The sequence below is a fragment of the Thalassophryne amazonica genome, chromosome 18, assembly GCF_902500255.1.
Source record: "Thalassophryne amazonica chromosome 18, fThaAma1.1, whole genome shotgun sequence".
In the NCBI taxonomy this organism is placed as follows: domain Eukaryota; kingdom Metazoa; phylum Chordata; class Actinopteri; order Batrachoidiformes; family Batrachoididae; genus Thalassophryne; species Thalassophryne amazonica.
Window position 1 is genome coordinate 29,631,946 of NC_047120.1, and position 19,179 is coordinate 29,651,124.

General features: G+C 41.5%; 1 protein-coding gene across 1 annotated transcript in view; it reads right to left on the reverse strand.

Annotated features, from left to right (window-relative positions):
• LOC117531405 (disintegrin and metalloproteinase domain-containing protein 12-like) overlaps positions 1-19,179 on the reverse strand; it is a 258,211-nt gene that overhangs the window by 6,526 nt on the left and 232,506 nt on the right. The window contains exons 17-21 of the mRNA XM_034194499.1: positions 17,821-17,898; positions 16,371-16,479; positions 15,767-15,902; positions 13,053-13,167; positions 5,189-5,449 (exon numbers count right to left, since the gene is read on the reverse strand). Coding sequence (XP_034050390.1) covers positions 5,189-5,449; positions 13,053-13,167; positions 15,767-15,902; positions 16,371-16,479; positions 17,821-17,898 — 699 coding nt within the window. The remainder of the gene's footprint in view (positions 1-5,188; positions 5,450-13,052; positions 13,168-15,766; positions 15,903-16,370; positions 16,480-17,820; positions 17,899-19,179) is intronic.

Sequence of the window (19,179 nt, forward strand, 5' to 3'; positions counted from 1 at the left end):
CGCGCACGTGTTGGGAGAACCAATTCAGTGAGATTCCTAACGAGAAGGTTTTTGCGCAATTTTGTGTCTCCACCAGTCGTGCATCACTGTGTAGTTGCGAGACTAGGACACTATCCAGAGACCGAAGGTGAAGACTGGATTCCGGGGTACCCCTGCAATGACTGTGTGTCAATGAATGATTCAGTATAAAGATTTACTTGGGGACATTGATGCAATATGAATGGTTACTTCGGGAGACTCAGATAAGGCACGGTACTTGCACTAGGAGGGAATGTCAGCAATGAGACTTTGGCCATGTGGTGCACTTTCAGGAGGTGAGGTTGGACTGGTTATCTCCCTGCGTGGTTGCTGTCTAAGACATGGGACAGTTCGATAGTGCGGTAGATTCTGTGATTACACAGTAGGAGTGTATGCTCACTTCTGATCTGACCAACAGGTCTAGTAAAAAAACAAAAAACAAACAAACAAAAAATAATCATTGGAATCAGTTGGGGCAAGAGCCTGAAATCTGACCACTCCGTCTTTACGTGGCTCATAGAATCTCAACAGGACCAAGATTGCGTGTCTTGATTTCAACACTGCAGTCTGGTTTCTTTTCCTGGGTCATTTATTACACATGCACATTAGTGGCAAGATTTTTCTCAACTGTCAAAGTTTGATTAAGTCTTGTTGATTTTAAAATTTAATAAAACAAGAGATTAAAAACTGGCCCTGTTTTGTTGTTTCAGGTGAAAAAAAGTTATTCTTCAAGACTGTAATGTGGAGAAATGCATTTTGGGCTTGAGAGTATTTTTTTTTCTTGGTACAGCATACAGCTCTTAAAGATTCTAAAGCAGAAATCCATCGCATAATAAACACACTGTTATTTCTGTTATTAACTCGGTTTTATTGAAAGGCTTCTTCTGAGACTCTTCTATTAATGTGACCAACACAGTTTTGACCTCAACTCCTCTGTGGAGTCATTTTCATCCAGTCTTTTGTGGATGAACTGTGATCCTTGATATAAATTATAATCAGCTCAGTGCTGATGTTTGGCACCACGCACAGAACTCCTCTCTCTGTGTCAGTCTCGTTTGATTTGGCTAATTCTTCCAACTGGTAGAGCATTCATACTTCCTTTGTTTCCCTGATTTTTTTCAATCCGCTCCCTCTTTCTTTCTTTTCAGCATTAATCTCTCCACTTTTGCAAAGGAGAGAACAGGATTAAATGCAAATAATAAATCTTTCGGAATCACAGAGTTTGTGGGATTTACCACTGAAAAGCAGGAAATGCTGACAGTTTGCAAAGCAATAACTAAACTCCATGGAATACCACAGACATCCCGTTTACCCCCCTGTGATCTTGGATATTTTAAATGCCATTTCACCTTCTCCATCTTCCCCTCTGCACAAGGCTGGCTCAGTTTTCATTGTTTATGTGTTGGCTTGTATTGTAGAAGTCTGAAGACTTGCTGGGTTGGTGCCCCAAATCCAGGTTAACCTTGTCTGTATACCAAGAGACAACTACAGTAGGTTTCAGAATAATAGTAGTGCTATGTGACTAAAAAGATTAATCCAGGTTTTGAGTATATTTCTTATTGTAACATGGGAAACAAGGTACCAGTAGATTCAGTAGATTGTCACAAATCCAACAAGACCAAGCATTCATGATATGCACACTCTTAAGGCTATGAAATTGGGCTATTAGTAAAAAAAAGTAGAAAAGGGGGTGTTCACAATAATAGTAGCATCTGCTGTTGACGCTACAAACTCAAAACTATTATGTTCAAACTGCTGTTTTAGCAATCCTGTGAATCACTAAACTACTATTTAGTTGTATAACCACAGTTTTTCATGATTTCTTCACATCTGCAAGGCATTAATTTTGTTGGTTTGGAACCAAGATTTTGCTCATTTACTAGTGTGCTTGGGGTCATTGTCTTGTTGAAACACCCATTTCAAGGGCATGTCCACTTCAGCATAAGACAACATGACCTCTTCAAGTATTTTGACATATCCAAACTGATCCATGATACCTGGTATGCGATATATAGGCCCAACACCATAGTAGGAGAAACATGCCCATATCATGATGCTTGCACCACTATGCTTCACTGTCTACACTGTGAACTGTGGCTTGAATTCAGAGTTTGGGGGTCGTCTCACAAACTGTCTGTGGCCCTTGGACCCAAAAAGAACAATTTTACTCTCATCAGTCCACAATATATTCCTCCATTTCTCTTTAGGTCAGCTGATGTGTTCTTTGGCAAATTGTAACCTCTTCTGCACATGTCTTTTATTTAACAGAGGGAGTTTGCAGGGGATTCTTGCAAATAAATTAGCTTCACAGAGGCTTCTTCTAACTGTCACAGCACTTACAGGTAACTCCAGACTGTCTTTGATCATCCTGGAGCTGATCAATGGGTGAGCCTTTGCCATTCTGGTTATTCTTCTATCCATTTTGATGGTGTTTTCCATTTTCTTCCACGCGTCTCTGGGTTTTTTGTCCATTTTAAAGCATTGGAGATCATTGTAGATGAACAGCCTATAACTTTTTGCACCTGCGTATAAGTTTTCCCCTCTCCAATCAACTTTTTAATCAAACTACGCTGTTCTTCTGAACAATGTCTTGAACGTCCCATTTTCCTCAGGCTTTCAAAGAGAAAAGCATGTTCAACAGGTGCTGGCTTCATCCTTAAATAGGGGACACCTGACTCACACCCGTTTGTTCCACAAAATTGACGAACTCACTGACTGAATGCCACACTACTATTATTGTGAACATCCCCTTTTCTACTTTTTTTTTTACTAATAGCCCAATGTCATAGCCTTAAGAGTGTGCATATCATGAATGCTTGGTCTTGTTGGATTTGTGACAATCTACTGAATCTACTGGTACCTTGTTTCCCATGTAACAATAAGAAATATACTCAAAACCTGGATTAATCTTTTTAGTCACATAGCACTACTATTATTCTAAACACTATGTGTGTGGGTGTTTTTTTGGGGGGGGGGGTCTGTGTCCAAATGGCACCTTGAAATTTAACTAAACCTGGCACACATATACTTTGACAAACAGGGAGGGCACTTTAGTAGTAGTAGTAGTAGTAAGGGGAGAGACACATTTGTGGTGCAGAATTGGGTCAAATTTGGCAATAATATACTTTGGCATACGGGAGTGACAACCGCTTCAAAAATGGGCGCACATCAGCGGAGAGCGATGCAAGCCAAAATGATCAGGTGTTGACAGAACATGGACTTTGGTCATGGATGACCATCGTGTCACTATTCAACAACTTGTGGACAAGATGCTGATGAGCACAGGCTTGGTACATTACATTTTGACAGTGGATTTGGGCATGCAGAGAGTGTTGGCGAAATTTGTGCTACAGCTGCGAAAGGCTAAGCAGAAGCACCTGCATCTCATAATCCCAGGACATGCTGGAATGTGCAAACAGTGGCCCACACTTCTTGAACACCATCATCACTGTTGATGAGACATGGGTTTATGGGTACAACCCAAAAACCAAATCTTAATCATCGCAGTGGAAACACCCAACATCACCGAGGCCAAAGAAAGCATGGCTGATGTGCAGCAATGTCAAAGTCATGCTGACCATTTTCTTTGACTGCCGTGGGGTTGTGCATCAGGGGTATGTACCAGAAGGCAAAAATATTAATAACGAGTATTATCGGGAGGTCCACAAACGACCGGATCTGTGGGTGGTTGAAAGCTGGCAGCTACATCATGACAATGCACTCGCCTATTTCGCTCAGCTGATTCAGGCTTTCCTGGACAAACACAACACTCCTGTGATTCATCAGGCTCCCTACTCTCCTGACATGGCTTCCTCTGATTTTGGTTGTTCCCCAAAATAAAAAGAACATTAAAAGAGACTGGGTTTGAGTCACAAGATATCATGCGGAACACAATGGCCCAGCTGTACACCATTGCAAAGGAGGACTTCCACAAATGCTTCCAACAATGGCAGAACCACTGTGAGAAGTGTGTGCAGTCCCAAGGAGACTACTATGATGGGGATTAGGATTTCAGACCTCAGTGGAAATAAAAAAACACAACATTAATGATATTTTGGATATTGTGTGACTGAAAAGGTCTTTCCAGATAGTAACAAAAAATATTTTTTCCATAGAATTCTTGTGAAATGTGTTATTCAAAAATATATGTTACCTATACTCTGGTGTAACATTTAGCCTGGAAAATATCTGTGACTTTAACTTTGCATTGGTTTTTTGCGTCAAAAACCCTGAAAAACAGACCTAACGGGCTGAAATTTTTACATGTTGAAGCTTAAACATAAAGGTTCCCAAAGTGTTTCAGCATTCCAAGATCAGATGATGATCAACATGTATGTGTTATTTAATGAACAAATAAAACTGAACAGTAGTTTCTGTTCAAAAGTTTATTCACAGTACTGAAATCTAATATTAAAGGGATATGAAATATTAAAAAATTTAAATATACATGGAAAATAACTTTAACAATCTAAGTAATGCTTTTACTCTGACTTGGTCTCGTTCCTCTGTCCCCTCAAGGTGATAGTTTTGTGAGATGTACAGATTTTACTTGTTGGATTCGTGTATAAAGTCCAACAGGAACAATTATGACTTCAGGGTTTCCAAACATTTTTGACAGTTACTTTTATTTATTTAAGAAATAAATGTTAGTAGATTGAAATTGAGTGGCAGCTAATTGGTCCATGAATGGGTTTCAAAGTTTTCTGAAAAATGGTTCCACTTACAAAACAGTAGATTAGCCGTTAGCTAAATTGCAAAACTTTGCCCGCCACTATTTTTATAGGAAAAAGTAAAAGAACCATGAAAAAGGTTCACATCACAACCACGATCTGAAGGGTTTTATTTTATTTTTTTATGTGATGGTTTGTACTGTGTAACTGATGTCTAGCTCGGTTGGTGGTAGCTTCTGGGTTGCTGTTGTTATTTTATAAGAACATGCATAGCTGTCAATGTGCATATACTTTTATAGGGCACAAAAGAATAATGTTCACATCGTAACACAAGTCTAAAGGTGGCGGTCGTAACCATTTTCCCCCTGGTAAAGTGTTATAGGTTCTAGTAGTCAGTAAAAGCCGTCCAGAGCAGGAGGAGAAACTGCAGTGGATAACATCATCCAATTACAAGTTTCCAACTCTGTGAACAGGAGGTACTGCAAACGGGAGTCACTTACCATGACCATCCTGCAGGAGTTATGGTGCGACATACTACGAAGCGGCGCCCCCCTGGGTGCAACGTGGAGGTGAGGCAGAGGGGCTCGATGTGGTGGAGGAACAGGGGGTCTGGGCTGCCCAGGAACCAGAGAGAGCGAGAGAGAGAGCGGCAGAGGGGCAGGGTGGCTGAGGTGAACTGGCGGGCACTGGGGGAGTCTGCGCAGGCTGTGAGACGGGTAAGGAGCCTGTGGGAGAGTGACTTCTGACCTCTGGTGGGGAGGCTGAAAATAAGATGAAAGAGAGAGAATCAGAGGAGCAAAGCCCAGAATGTCTGCGTCCTATCAGAAACAGTGATGTTCAGCCCACCCCTTCACCCATCTTCCTGATGCTGTCAAAAGTGTCAATCAAGTCAGTCAATCAAGACACAGAGTCTGTTATAAACAGGCAGCGGTGGGCACAGCTAACCAAAAAGTTAGCTTTGATAACAGATAATCAGCTAATTGAAAAGTTATCTTTTATGAAGCTAAACCGATAAACCACCCAAAAAATTATCGGAAGCTACAGATAACCGATAACTTCCAGTATTGTCTCTGGTACACTTGCAACTAACAAGCTGAATTGCTTCTGGTAGCGCCAAAGACGACCACAGACCCAAACAATGAGTAAGCACTTCTGTCTTTGAGTGTCCTGCCCACTGCTAGGAGCTCCTGTTTATTACATGGCTTCCAACACAGAAGCAGCTGAGAGGAGCTGCAAAGCTCAACTCTCTACTCAATAGCAGTGTCGCAGTGAGGCGGAGGTCTTGGAAAATAAAGCAGTGCTGACTTATGGTTTTGAAGTGTAAATACATTAATACAGATAGAATAACTCCATTAATGTCAATTCTATCATTTGTACAAAGTTAAAATATATATCTTTTAATTTTAAATAATGCACTAATTCTGAAGTTTTGTAACAAACACAGACAGATGCCAAAGGCATTATGGGTAAATGAGCCTCCGCTAACACTGATTGGGTTGACCTCATTCATTCTATGTAAAAACCAATACGTTAATGTGTGAGGTTGTGTGTTGGTGTTTACATATACTGTGGTTTTGTAAAAATATGGCCATTTTTAATTTGTAAAAAAAAAAAGAAAAGCCATTTGCTAAGCCAAAAAGTTGGATTTGACAACCTCTGATATAACCAGGGTCAAAAATAAATAGAACACTGCCATCTACTGGTGCCCAGACGCTTAGTACTTAGGGCAAATACTGCCATGAACACTACTGACCAGTAGATGGCAGTAGAGAGACCCTGAAAACTTGCAGTTTTCATACGGATCATTTATTATTCCAAATAAATAATCTTTCCATGTCTGCTACGTTTAAGATGCGTGAATTTAATAAACGCAAACAGAATTTAAGACATCTTAGATATTAGTTGTGGAACAAAGAGGACAGCCAGGTTTGACAAAAGCAAGACATTAAATAACATGACAGTGTTGCAGGTCACAATGATTCCAATTGAAAATAATGGAGAAGCAACCTGAATTTTTCTGGCATTTTTACATAAAACAAACACATAACGTCTATAAACCCAGAGAAATAGATTCACGAGAGTTTTAGGCACAATATACAAAGGGGTTAATGCTGTTGTCCGTGTGTAGCCTGATCCAGAAGTGTCGCAAATGCATTTCTTCTGTCAGTGAATGTACTGAGGTTACCCATAATGCACTTTGTGGAGACACAATGCCCACACTAAAACCTTCAAAATTAGTGCATTATTTTAAAACCAAAACAATATCTGATATTTTCACTTTATAATCTTCAGATGTGACGTTAATTTAAATAACTTGTCAAATTAGTTTGGTTAAAATGTTAACCATAAGTTAAAACTGTATGCCTCTGGAGACTTGGGTGATATTGCCAGCACATCCGTATGGGTTCAAAAGAAATGACCAGTTCTCTTGGAACCAGCTCTCCTCTGTTTGCAGAGGATAGAGCTGTGCATCTACTGCAAACATTTAACAGGTAGGAACTCAAATCTTTGATTCGGACTTCATAAATGTAACTGGGTTAAGCTTTGTTCACCACGCCTGCAAAATAGCTTAGCGTCTGAAATTTATCGGACCCAAAATTTATCGGAAGATAATCAGTCCGCTGATGGTTTCAAAGTTATCTGAAAAGCGAATCCGATAATGAAAACATTAGCTTCGATAATCATCAGTTAGCGGATTAGTGGAATTGTGCCCACCACTGTAAACAGGCATGCACTAACTAGTACTCATGGTGCTTGTGTGTGCTAAAAATAATGATGCACAGCAAAAAAACACAATGAAAGTGCTTCATAAGAAGAAGCAATGACAGATTGTAAGAAAAGCGCGATGAGTACCAGTTATGTGCACCCCTGGTTATAAACACAGGTTTATGACCTGGGGCATTGTCCTGATTCATCAGGACAGATTAGATCCCCTGTCTCATGTTCCTTCAAACCAAAGGATGCAGATTCAATGTGGTTTAGTAAGTTTTTACTGAAATTACAATGATCTGCTTCAATAAGCTGCAAGCTACCTGTTGACATGACAAGCATGGTGCACTTTAGCTCATGGGTCACCACCACCCACCACGCAGACTCCTTTGACATTCCAACTTCTGTATGCAGAACTTTCTCAACTATGACTAAGATTCCAGCAGCATTAACCATCTGAAGCCTGACAGTTAGTGTTTACTGTGTGTCACCATAACGGTGCACAGATAAGCGTTTCCTCAGTGCTGACAGTTGCAGACTGCCAGACCTACAGGTGTTATCGTCAAGGCTTTCTCTCTAATCTTTATAATTCAGCTGCTCAGTTATGTACAGCTGACAAAAGCTGGAATGCCACCTATTACTGACATAACCACACTGACATGACTGGCCTTTCAATGCTCCAGAAACAAAAAACATTTATTTGAAATAATAGTAATCTTTAATTATGTCTTTTTTTTAATGCCAGCAATAACTTCGTCCTGAATTACTTCCTGTCACCATCAGCAACATTATGTTACATCTTTGAAGGGTAAGAGAGAAATATACAAGATGATGAAAGTAAAACGTGATGTGGTCTTTCCATTTCCAGCCAGAGGTGGGTAAATATTTTAATGTGTGCCTTATAAGTACTGGACATAGACATTAACTTCATCAATGTTTGATGGACAGGCTAACATGTAAAGAAAATTATGTTTTAAATCGTTAGCTACAGGGCTTAATTTGAGGGGGAGCAAGCCGGAGCGCGCTCCAGAACCTCGGACGCACGCTCCGGAACCTCTGACGTTGGCTCCGCCAGCTATTTGTACTGGATCCAGTGATCCGCCACCTCTCTTGACTAACAAAATATAAATAAATAAAAAAAATCACCGCGATTACTCTCACTGCCACTCATACCGCCCTCCTGTCTGCTGTGCGGAATTGCGCCAAATCTGGCAACAGGTCCAGAGGCTACGCTCGCTGTTTTGATCCGGATGTTGACCGTAGCCGCAGAGCTCCGTGGCCACCGAGAGAGGACTTGGATTCTTTGCGGGTCCCGCATCCGTACCCCCGGAGGCAGAGAGCAAAGGGAGAGCCGCGCATTGTGTTCTGCGTCTGTTTATAACCTTCTCGCACAGAAGAAAAAAGAGAGTGTTTACACAAGAGAGAAAAGTGAGAAAATGTTAATGCCTGTTTGAGAAAAGTGTGTAGTGAGGGGTTTTACAGCCTTAAAACATCTATAATAATTGTAAAAAATTGCGCTGGCTACTTCGCGGATTTCGTTTATCGCGGGTTTTTTTAGAATGTAATTCCCGCGATAAGCGAGGGACCACTGTACATCATTAAACAGGAATTTGTACTCTATCCGGATTTGGTGTGACTAGTGTTATTAGGCCTACAATACATGCCCAGTTTATTTTCGGTGTGGCACACAGCGTTGTTCACAAGCCCCCCCCCGCCCTTCTTTTTTTTTCTGCACCGGAGCCATCCATCCTCTGCGCTCCGGGACCTCCCACCTTACAAATTAAGCACTGGTTGGCTAGCACCAGTTAGGCTAAAACAGAACAGATTTTTCCACCATGATGTCTACACCAAAAGTTGATTTATTTACACCCACAGGACAACAATGCCATCTAGTGGGCTCAGAAAAAACACCAAATTCTTTATGGGGCCTGTTGTGCCATCACTACATCAATGAAGAATGTTAAGCAGGATCTGTCTGGGAGCATTTTGTGATGTGCAATTAAAACATTGTTACTGTGTGCTGTCAATTTTGTTAATTTTTCAAGATGAACTGAAATTTTAATTTTTTATTACAAATGTGGACAATACAGCTGTTTTCAACTTAATTTTCCCAAAGGACCTTGCATGCACGGGTCTGTCAGGAACATGTTTTCCTTATGAAACATGTTATGCAAAAAAGAAGCATATGGATCTTTTATCATCTCTGCAGTCTGCTTATTAATAAAATGCTGCAAGGAGATTAAAAAAAGCCTTGTTATTATTACACTGATAGTTTTACATTTCAAATGATAATTTTGTCCAAAATGTACTTTGATGTAATATACAAATTTATTTTTGTGGCCTTCCATGCATATTCATTTGGATTAGCCCAGCAACACCAAAGCATAGCCCAGCACAGCCTAGCACACTAACTGCAGTATTAACAATATACTACAGTGTAAAATATAGACCATAACACGAGATTTTATAATGTCTAAAAGATACATAATACAACTCCAATTCCAATGAAGTTGGGACATTGTGTAAAATGTAAATAAAAACAGAATACAATGATTTGCAAATCCTCCTCAACCTATATTCAATTGAATACACCACAAGACAAGATATTTAATGTTCAAACTGATAAACTTTATTGTTTTGTGCAAATATTTGCTCATTTTGAAATGGGTGCCTGCAAAATGCTTCACAAAACCTGGGACAGTGGTATGTTTACCGCTGTGTTACATCATCTTTCCTTCTAACAACACTCAATAAGCGTTTGGGAACTGGGGACACTAATTGTTGAAGCTTTGTAGGTGGAATTCTTTCCCATTCTTGCTTGATGTACGACTTCAGTTGTTCAACAGTCCGGGGTCTCCATTGTCGCAATTTGCGCTTCATAATGTGCCACACATTTTCAATGGGCGACAGGTCTGGACTGCAGGCAGGCCAGTCTAGTACCCGCACTCTTTTACTACGAAGCCACACTGTTGTAACACGTGCACAATGTGGCTTGGCATTGTCTTGCTGATATAAGCAGGAACGTCCCTGAAAAAGACGTTGCTTGGATGGCAGCATGTGCTGCTCCAAAACCTGGAGGTACCTTTCAGCATTGATGGTGCCATCACAGATGTGTAAGTTGCCCATGCCATGAGCACTAACACACCCCCATATCATCACAGATGCTGGCTTTTGAACTTTGCGCTGGTAACAATCTGGATGGTCTTTTTCCTCTTTTGTCCAGAGGACACGATGTCCATTATTTCCAAAAACAATTTGAAATGTGGACTCATCAGACCATAGCACACGTTTCCACTTTCTATCTGTCCATTTCACATGAGCTCGGGCCCAGAGAAGGCGGCGGCGTTTCTGGATGTTGTTGATGTATGGCTTTCGCTTTGCATGGTAGAGTTTTAACTTGCACTTGTAGATGTAGCGACGAACTGTGTTAACTGACAATGGTTTTCTGAAGTGTTCCTGAGCCCACGCGGTAAGATCCTTTACACAACGATGTTGGTTTTTAATGCAGTGCCGCCTAAGGGATCGAAGGTCACAGGAATTCAATGTTGGTTTTCGGCCTTGCCGCTTACATGTAGAAAGTTCTCCAGAGTCTCTGAATCTTCTGATTATATTATGGACTGTAGATGATGGAATCCCTAAATTCCTTGCAATTGAACACTGAGAAACATTGTTCTTAAGCTGTTGGTTTATTTTTTTCATGCAGTTGTTCATAAAGTGGTGATCCTCACCCGATCTTTGCTTGTGAACGGCTGAGTCTTTGGGGGATGCTCCTTTTATACCCAGTCATGACACTCACCTGTTTACAATTAACCTGTTCACCTGTGGAATGTTCCAAACAGGTGTTCTTTGAGCATTCATCAACTTTCCCAGTCTTCTGTTGCCCCGTCACAGCTTTTTTGAAATGTGCTGCAGGCATCCATTTCAAAATGAGCAAATAGTTGCACAAAAACAAAAAACTCTATCAGTTTGAACATTAAATATCTTGTCTTTGTGGTGTATTCAATTGAATATAGGTTGAAGACGATTTGCAAATCGTATTCTGTTTTATTTACATTACAAATAATGTCCCGACTTCATTGGAATTGGGGTTGTAATATCATGTCACACAGCTTTACTGTATTTTTTTCAAATCAGTATTTTTGTTCATACCCAGTTTAATAACAATAATTTTAAGGTGGAGCCAAAAACCAGAAATGTTAAAATGCAGATTCTGGTTAGAATGAACAGACTTAAAAAAAAAAAGAAAAAAGGAAAAAATATTCTGGTTTGAAGCCCTTATTTTAACAAATACTTGCTCCTACCAGCTTTCAACATTTTCAAAATACTATGACATACAGTTATTCATCAAGTGCTGTGGTGGATTAGTGGTTAGCACTGTTGTCTCACAGCGAGAAGGTCGTGGAATCGATTCCTACCTGGTCCTCTCTGTGTGGAGTCTACATGTGTACCAGTGTTTGCGTGGGTTCTCCAGAAATCTTACACTGAACATAGATGTGAGTGATCATGCGCATGAGTTTTTCTGTCTATATGTGGCCCTACGATAGACTGGCGTCTTGTCCAGGGTGTACCCCTCCTCTTGCCCAATGATCGCTGGGACAGGCTCCAGCACCCCTGCGACCCATAATTGGAATAAGCGGGCATAGAAAATGAATGACAAATAAATGTAAGCCAAGCTTCACTGATTTCCATTACTTCTTCATAATCAACCTGCAAACCTTCCAGCTGACCGTTGCATGCTTTAGCTTCAGTGCTGACATGTTATACAGTTTTTCAGACATCATGGTTTATGTGTGAACCCTCCTGGTAGCCTTTGTCCGTCATGGTGGTACATAAGCGTCCACCTTGGCAAACTGTGCACTGCATGATGCGCACAGACGCATGCATGTATATGCAGCTGTGTAATGCAGCTCCTGATAACTGCAAAATTACCTCACCTGCACTGCGCGCACATCAAACAGCCTCACGTCCTCTCTCTTCTTAATGTCGAGTACAAATAAAACCCACATGCTGCTAACTGAAAACACCGGTCACGGGTAATCTACAACAGCTTGCCTCATTCGCCGGCCGCTACGCAGCGCACACATCAAATCTGACTCACTTCCTTTCAATTCTAAAAGCAAAACTCAATCAATCACAAGTCACTTCCCACTGTAAAGCATGTTGGGGCCATAATGGAGTGCACGGTGCACGGTTAGACGAGCTATTCTTTGCAGTGAAAACGTGGCGCTGTCTCTCAATTATCAAAAGGATGTCTTGGTACTGCAGCCGCATCACCGCTTTCCATATAAGCCGCGTAGATATATCAGCTGTTCACGACAATGAATGCAATCAAGTGTCGCAAACACATTGCTCACCGCGGAACCCATTCATTGGTGTCTCCTCCGCGTGCGGACGCAGAGAGGGAGAATTTAATTGGATCTGAATGAGCTGTCACTTGTGTGAAAACGACGTGTCAATGCCACAAAAGAATGATTTGTGCAGCTTGAACAGCTGCAGCTTTCCAGGAAGGAACAGCACACAGAGGACCACCTGCTTCTCAACAACCTATCTGTCTATGCGTGTTTTATCGACACATTTACAACAGAGCTGATCACGCAGTCACGTATCTGCATTATGAATGTGTGCACAATGAATTAGATGTGTTCATCTGGTGACCTTCACTACGGTGGAGCTGTGCGGCTGTGCAGGGGCCGGCCGAGACGGAGACACTGTGCTCACTCTTTGAGCCTGGCTGGACGAGGATGGTCCATTTATGGCACCACCGACTGACCTGGAAATTAAAATGATATATATTAATTTATAGGCTTTGTATAGAGTGCTGTGCAAACAATAACTGAAAAACAACTGACATATTCTCTTTGTGTGAAGAGAAAGTCAAATTGGAAATGTTTGGAAAGATTCTATTTCCTAACAAAAATCAAACGTGAGCTATAAATAATCACAAGGGGCCTTATCTTCCATTAGGAACAAAGCAGCGCACGCCGCACCGCCAGCGTCATTGTTACTGTACAGCTAATGCAGTTGCCATTTTTGTACTCGGTACCCACATCATTGAGTAGCAAGTACGAGGTCTATTAGAAAAGTATCCGACCTTATTATTTTTTTCAAAAACCATATGGATTTGAATCACGTGTGATTACATCAGACATGCTTGAACCCTCGTGGGCATGCGAGAGTTTTTTCACGCCTGTCAAAACTGTAAGGCACAACTGAGTGGACACCATTCGATAAATTCAGCTGGTTTTCGGTAAAAATTTTAACGGCTGATGAGAGATTTTGGTCTGTAACTGTCGCTTTAAGGACGGCCCACGGCGCCTGACGGCGATCTGTGCTTCGAGGCGGCAGCATCTCACCGTTTCAAGTTGAAAACTTTCCACAGAGAACAGAGAACTTTCAGAAGAAGTCGGCATGAGGAGTTTATTCGGACATTCCATTGTTAACGGACATTTTGTAATGAAAGAACGTGCGGGCAGAGTCGCATGTCGGGCCGGACCCAACCGCGGGGGGTCGCGACAGGAAAAACACCTCTGTTGGAAACCTTAACGGGCAAGTTGGAACATGCTCAAGCTGTTAAACAATTTCTCAGTTACTCACTTGTTGAAAGCTATCAAAAGCCGCCTGAATTTTACAAATGGTTTTCAACACGGAGGTGTTTTTCCTGTCGCGGCGCACACAGATTTGCCGAGTCGTCACGGAAACGACTTGGCGAATTTGCGCGCATGTCTTTTATTACAAAATGTCCTTAAACAGTGGAATGTCCGCATAAAGTCCTCATGCCAGCCTCTTCTGAATCTTCTCTGTTCTCTCACGATGTCCTGGGTGAATTAAGCCTTAAATTAGGATGTTTTCAGGTCGAAACAGGCCGACGACGGCGCCTGGAAGCGCTGCACGACGTCCCGCTGCGTGGGAAGTCCTTACACCGACAGAAACACCCCATAATCTCTCATCAGCCGTTAAACTTTTCACCGAAAACCAGCTTAATTTCTCGAATAGTGTCCACTCGGATATTCCTCACAGGTCCAGAAAAAATGTTGATAAAGCAACGCGCGCCGTCTCGAGCAGCATGTGAAACAAAGGAATTCAGGCGAGAGGGCGGGACCACATCTCACTCAAGGCCTGCCCACAGGGAAATGACGTCACCGACACGCGTGAAAAAACTCACGCATGCGCACGAGGGTTCAAGCATAATTGGTGTAATCGCACGTCATTCAAATCCATATAGTTAAAAATAAATAAATAAAAGGGTCGGTTTATTATCTAATAGACCACGTACAGTAAGATTGCGATCAATTGTGTGCTCATGGGTGTACTGCTCTAAAAATGAGGTGCGAACAAGCGCAGTGTCCTTTCATTGCTATTGTGTCACAGAAAGCAACTGTGCTATAGACCAGCAAAATCTGGACTAAAGTTGAGCGCAGTTTTTCCTGGTACTTACACAGAGCAATATTTAGATACACGTATCAGAAGGGCAGCTTCCCAATGCATGTATATTCTGCTGGGATGCAGATTACATCGGGAAAATAACTGAATTGGAAACAAAAACTAATGGAAAGTAGTAAGAAATGGAATATACAACACTGTAGTTGTGGTTGATACCATATTTTTTACACTGGTTTTACTCCTCCCTGAGTTTTTAGGTAGACAGCACTAAGACGGGGCTGGCTGCAGTGTCCTGGTGCAGCAGGATGTGGAGGGGCAAACTACTGCTGGTAGGACACAGAAGGGATCAGGTGTTTGGAGGAGGTTGAGGAGCTGTGGTGGGTGACTATTGCTCCTGTAAATGATCTTCTCCCACAATTTAACACTGGGTGCACAATCTTTCCCTCACCAGAAAACTTCTCAATTCCTTGTTTGCCCTCAGAAAAGCAATATGCCAGATGCTGGTTTATTTCATGTTGTATCCAAAACATGTCCATGACTCACTAAAGGACTAAATACAACCCCTTTGCACCCTACTCTGGTCAGATTATGTGCTATGCAAATTGCACTGTCAGATTGGACACGCCCCAAAGGTATTTGCATAATGTGTTTTAAAACTTGCACCACAAATCAATGAGATGGGGCCAAATGCAGTTGCTGATGATCACTGAGTGATAGAATAACTGCAAAAAGTGTTTCATAACAACCCAATATGCTTACAAATGGCAGGGGACCACCTTAAAACAACAACAACAAAAAACGTTATCAACAAAAAGATGAAATGCGGCCATACATTTTACTGCTTTATAAAATGAAATATGTGAGTTTCAAAGTCTGGAATTATCTCAAAAATGCCTAAAGGCTTTGCATAGTATAGTCCATCTTTCAACTGGGGTTTTTATTTGTCATATATTGCTGGATCAAATTTTTTGCATCCTCTGAGAAAGTACCTGAGCTTCTCCATTGGGTTCTTTTTGCTGGCGAAGAGCAAAGCCAGCAGAGTCTTTCTTTTCATGCAGATAATCAGACCAGCTACCAGAAAAGTGAGGAAAGCCACCAGGATGCCCACCGTCATGTTCACACTGTCTGCTCAAAAACACACAAACGGAGATGAGAAACATCAGAGACAGCGGGTTTCATTGTTTGCTGCTTGAAAACTGTGCAAATGAGAACCACCTTGATTCGCTGCATCCCAGTTCCTGCGCAACGTTGTCACGTGACCTCTATTAGTTGATATACGCTCTTCAAAGTCACACTGCTACACTGTATATACAATCCTTGGCACTCTTAATTCTACCCCCACAATCTGCCTGTAACCTGAATCGCACCACCACTTATTTATGAGTGACGAGTGCCACGCACTCATAAATAATAAAATCTGCCATACGAGTGAGCTAACTAAACTATGATTTTGTGCAGATGAATGTTTTAGGGCTCCTCAGATTCTATTTGTGCCTGAGCACGGCTCATTAACTGTAAACTACTTCCGAAATGCACATATCCCTTCCAGAGATCTACAATAAATCCGCTACTCTCTGCATATGATAGACGTACCTGCAGATCTGATGGGGCCGCTGTCCACACTCCCGCCAAATCCAGTCTTGTCACAGAACGGCGGCGCCCAGTGAGCCTCGCAGTGACAGTTCTTGTTGTTGTTGCACACCTGCATTGTGTTAGCATGAGAGGCATTTGTCATTTTCTTTAATCGATACATTTGCTCCTTTAACACTGAGATGGAGAAGATGATGGTACGTCTGAGTGACAGACGTGAGATATGCATGTTATGCCATGCCTGCTACACAGACCTAACCTCCAGTTCGTGAAGCTTGCTGCCAGCATCCTCACAGCAAGGATGCCAGGTTTAAAAACAAACATCCTAAAATGTGCATATATGGGTTTCTTTTTAATAAAACATGCAGATCAGCTAATACCCTTTGGCGCAGTGCATTTCCTCCCTCTACTAACGGGGCTATATGTTTTCACACACGTCTGCTGGCTGGATTATTTGTTGGTCTGCAGGATTACTCAAAAAGCTTTGGACCAATTTTCATGAGACGTGGTGGAGGCATGGGCCAAGAAAGAAACCATTACATCCCAGTGCAGATCTGGCTCCAAGGAGAACTGGGGATGCAGGAGTGGGTGGGTTTGGTGGAGGCTTCAATCATGACCTAATTTATCAAAAGTTGCTTGAACATGAGTTGGAAACTGCTGCTTGACATTTATTAAGACACAGCTGGAATGTCTAAAATTTCTATTGCTTTCGACCAATTTTTTTTTGCGCTCACTTTCTCTCCCAGTCTCTACTTCCTGTTCGAAAGAATGGAAATGCACAAGAGGATTCCCCAACAGGGTAATGGGAAGCAGGTGAAGGCCTCTTTCCAAGACTACATCTTAATCAAATCTTTGCGTGCCCCGTCTTCCATGCAAGGGACATCATTTTATTACGGTGTGAATCGTTTTGTGGAGCTTTATAAACATGTCTTAATGAAGCCACTTAAACATAATGACTGGAAACGTTTCCTTTTAAGAAACAGCAAAACTGCTTAATCTGCAGCTTTGTGAAAGAAACATGTTTACCAGCCAAAGGCAAAGCCTCTGGTATCCAGCATCAAATTTAATGGCGTAGATATTAACGATCTGTGGCATTTAAAAAAATAACAACATGTAGAAAGTCAATATGGGTCGTTGCTCCCGGGGTAGGTCCAAATAAAGCCCAGCCTTGACATTTCTACAGTTTTTGGGGCAAGGACGACAACCTGAGAGGTTGATGAATGACACCTAGATGTGAACCTGCGTAAATGAAGCCATTACACATAACTGATTGAACCTTTCAGTGTGCAGAATGATTGATCATGATGCATCGCAACGGGTCCCTACCCAACGCTTATTGGCCGATTGTAAACACATTACAGCTCGATGACGGAGAGATGGAATTGGGATATCACAACTGGATAGGCATTGATTTAGGACAGAAAACCATCACCCTGTCACTCGCCATACTCACCCCATGAGTGCTGCACCTCGCTGAACACTCGTGCACACCAAAAACACTGACGTTCTGGCACTGACGGTTCAGGCACATCTAAAATACACAAAGGTACGGCAAAGATCAATTTCATTAGCATCTGTCTCCTTTTCAAAAATGACATCATAGATAGTACTTTAAAACGTGGTTTGGTGTGGACTGTGGGCTTTTTAAAGCCACTCCACCAAAACACAGAGGGGGGGATGAAAATGAGCTTGGCATCAGGTGGCCAGAAAGATTAATTCCTGACACGATGGCGTAGGCTGGAACCACTTCATGACCGGAAAGTGAATTTTGTTTGTTTTTTAGAACAGTTTATACTTTGGCAGAGCAGAATTTCACTAAATTAGATGAGGTACCTATGCTACATTTTACCCTCGTCATTGCAACATATCACTGTATTGTGACTGCAGTGACAGTTTCTCCAAGTTTGGTCATCATGACTGCTGTCTGGTTTCGTTTCTTGTTTGTCAACATGTGTCAACTGTAAGAAAGTCATGCAACAGCAAGAAATTATAAAAAGGATGAAAGCCTGTAAATCTGTGATAGTGATGCAAGTCGGCATAGTGACGCAAGATGGCATCCAGAGACAAATGTCAAACTTCTTGCTTGTGCAATGGGCTGTTAGTCTATGAGCCAGTCATCAATTTTGACCTAATCGGTACCACGTAAGGTGACGAAATGACACTTAGACTCCAGCCTCAGTGTACCATGGCCTACACAAAAATGTATGATAACCATGCCAGGGTGGTAGCTGTAGCTACCTAGGGGACAATGAAGATTTACACAGAGGTCAAAATGCTCCAATCATGTTAAAAACTATACCACATTATTTGCCTGATCATAATGATTCCAAAAAGGTACAGTTTGGACTATCTATGACTGAATGTTCTGGAGTTATGGGGTAAAAATGGTGACAAAGGTCAGTTTCAGTTTGTACAGGAGTCAAAAGTTAAAGTTGCTCCAATTTTAGTAACAAATGATGCAAGTTATTGGTTGAAATAAAAGGATTAATAAATGGAATAGTTTTGACTGTTGAATGTTTGGTCTCCAAAGTAAAGGTCGAGCAAGGTCGACATCAATTGAATTCTATGACATGACATATGTTACCCTGTAACATGATAACTAAGCATGGCAGATGGTATAAATTGTTCCTTCTTAGAACCCTATTAACCCAAACAATAATTTGCATCATTTTTTACTGAAATTGGGGCAACTTCAACTTTTGACCCCTGTACAAAGTGAAACTGACCTTTGTCACAATTTTGTTTTGTTGTTTTTAACCCATAACTCCAGAACATTCAGTTATAGATAGTCCAAACTATATCTTTTTGGAAT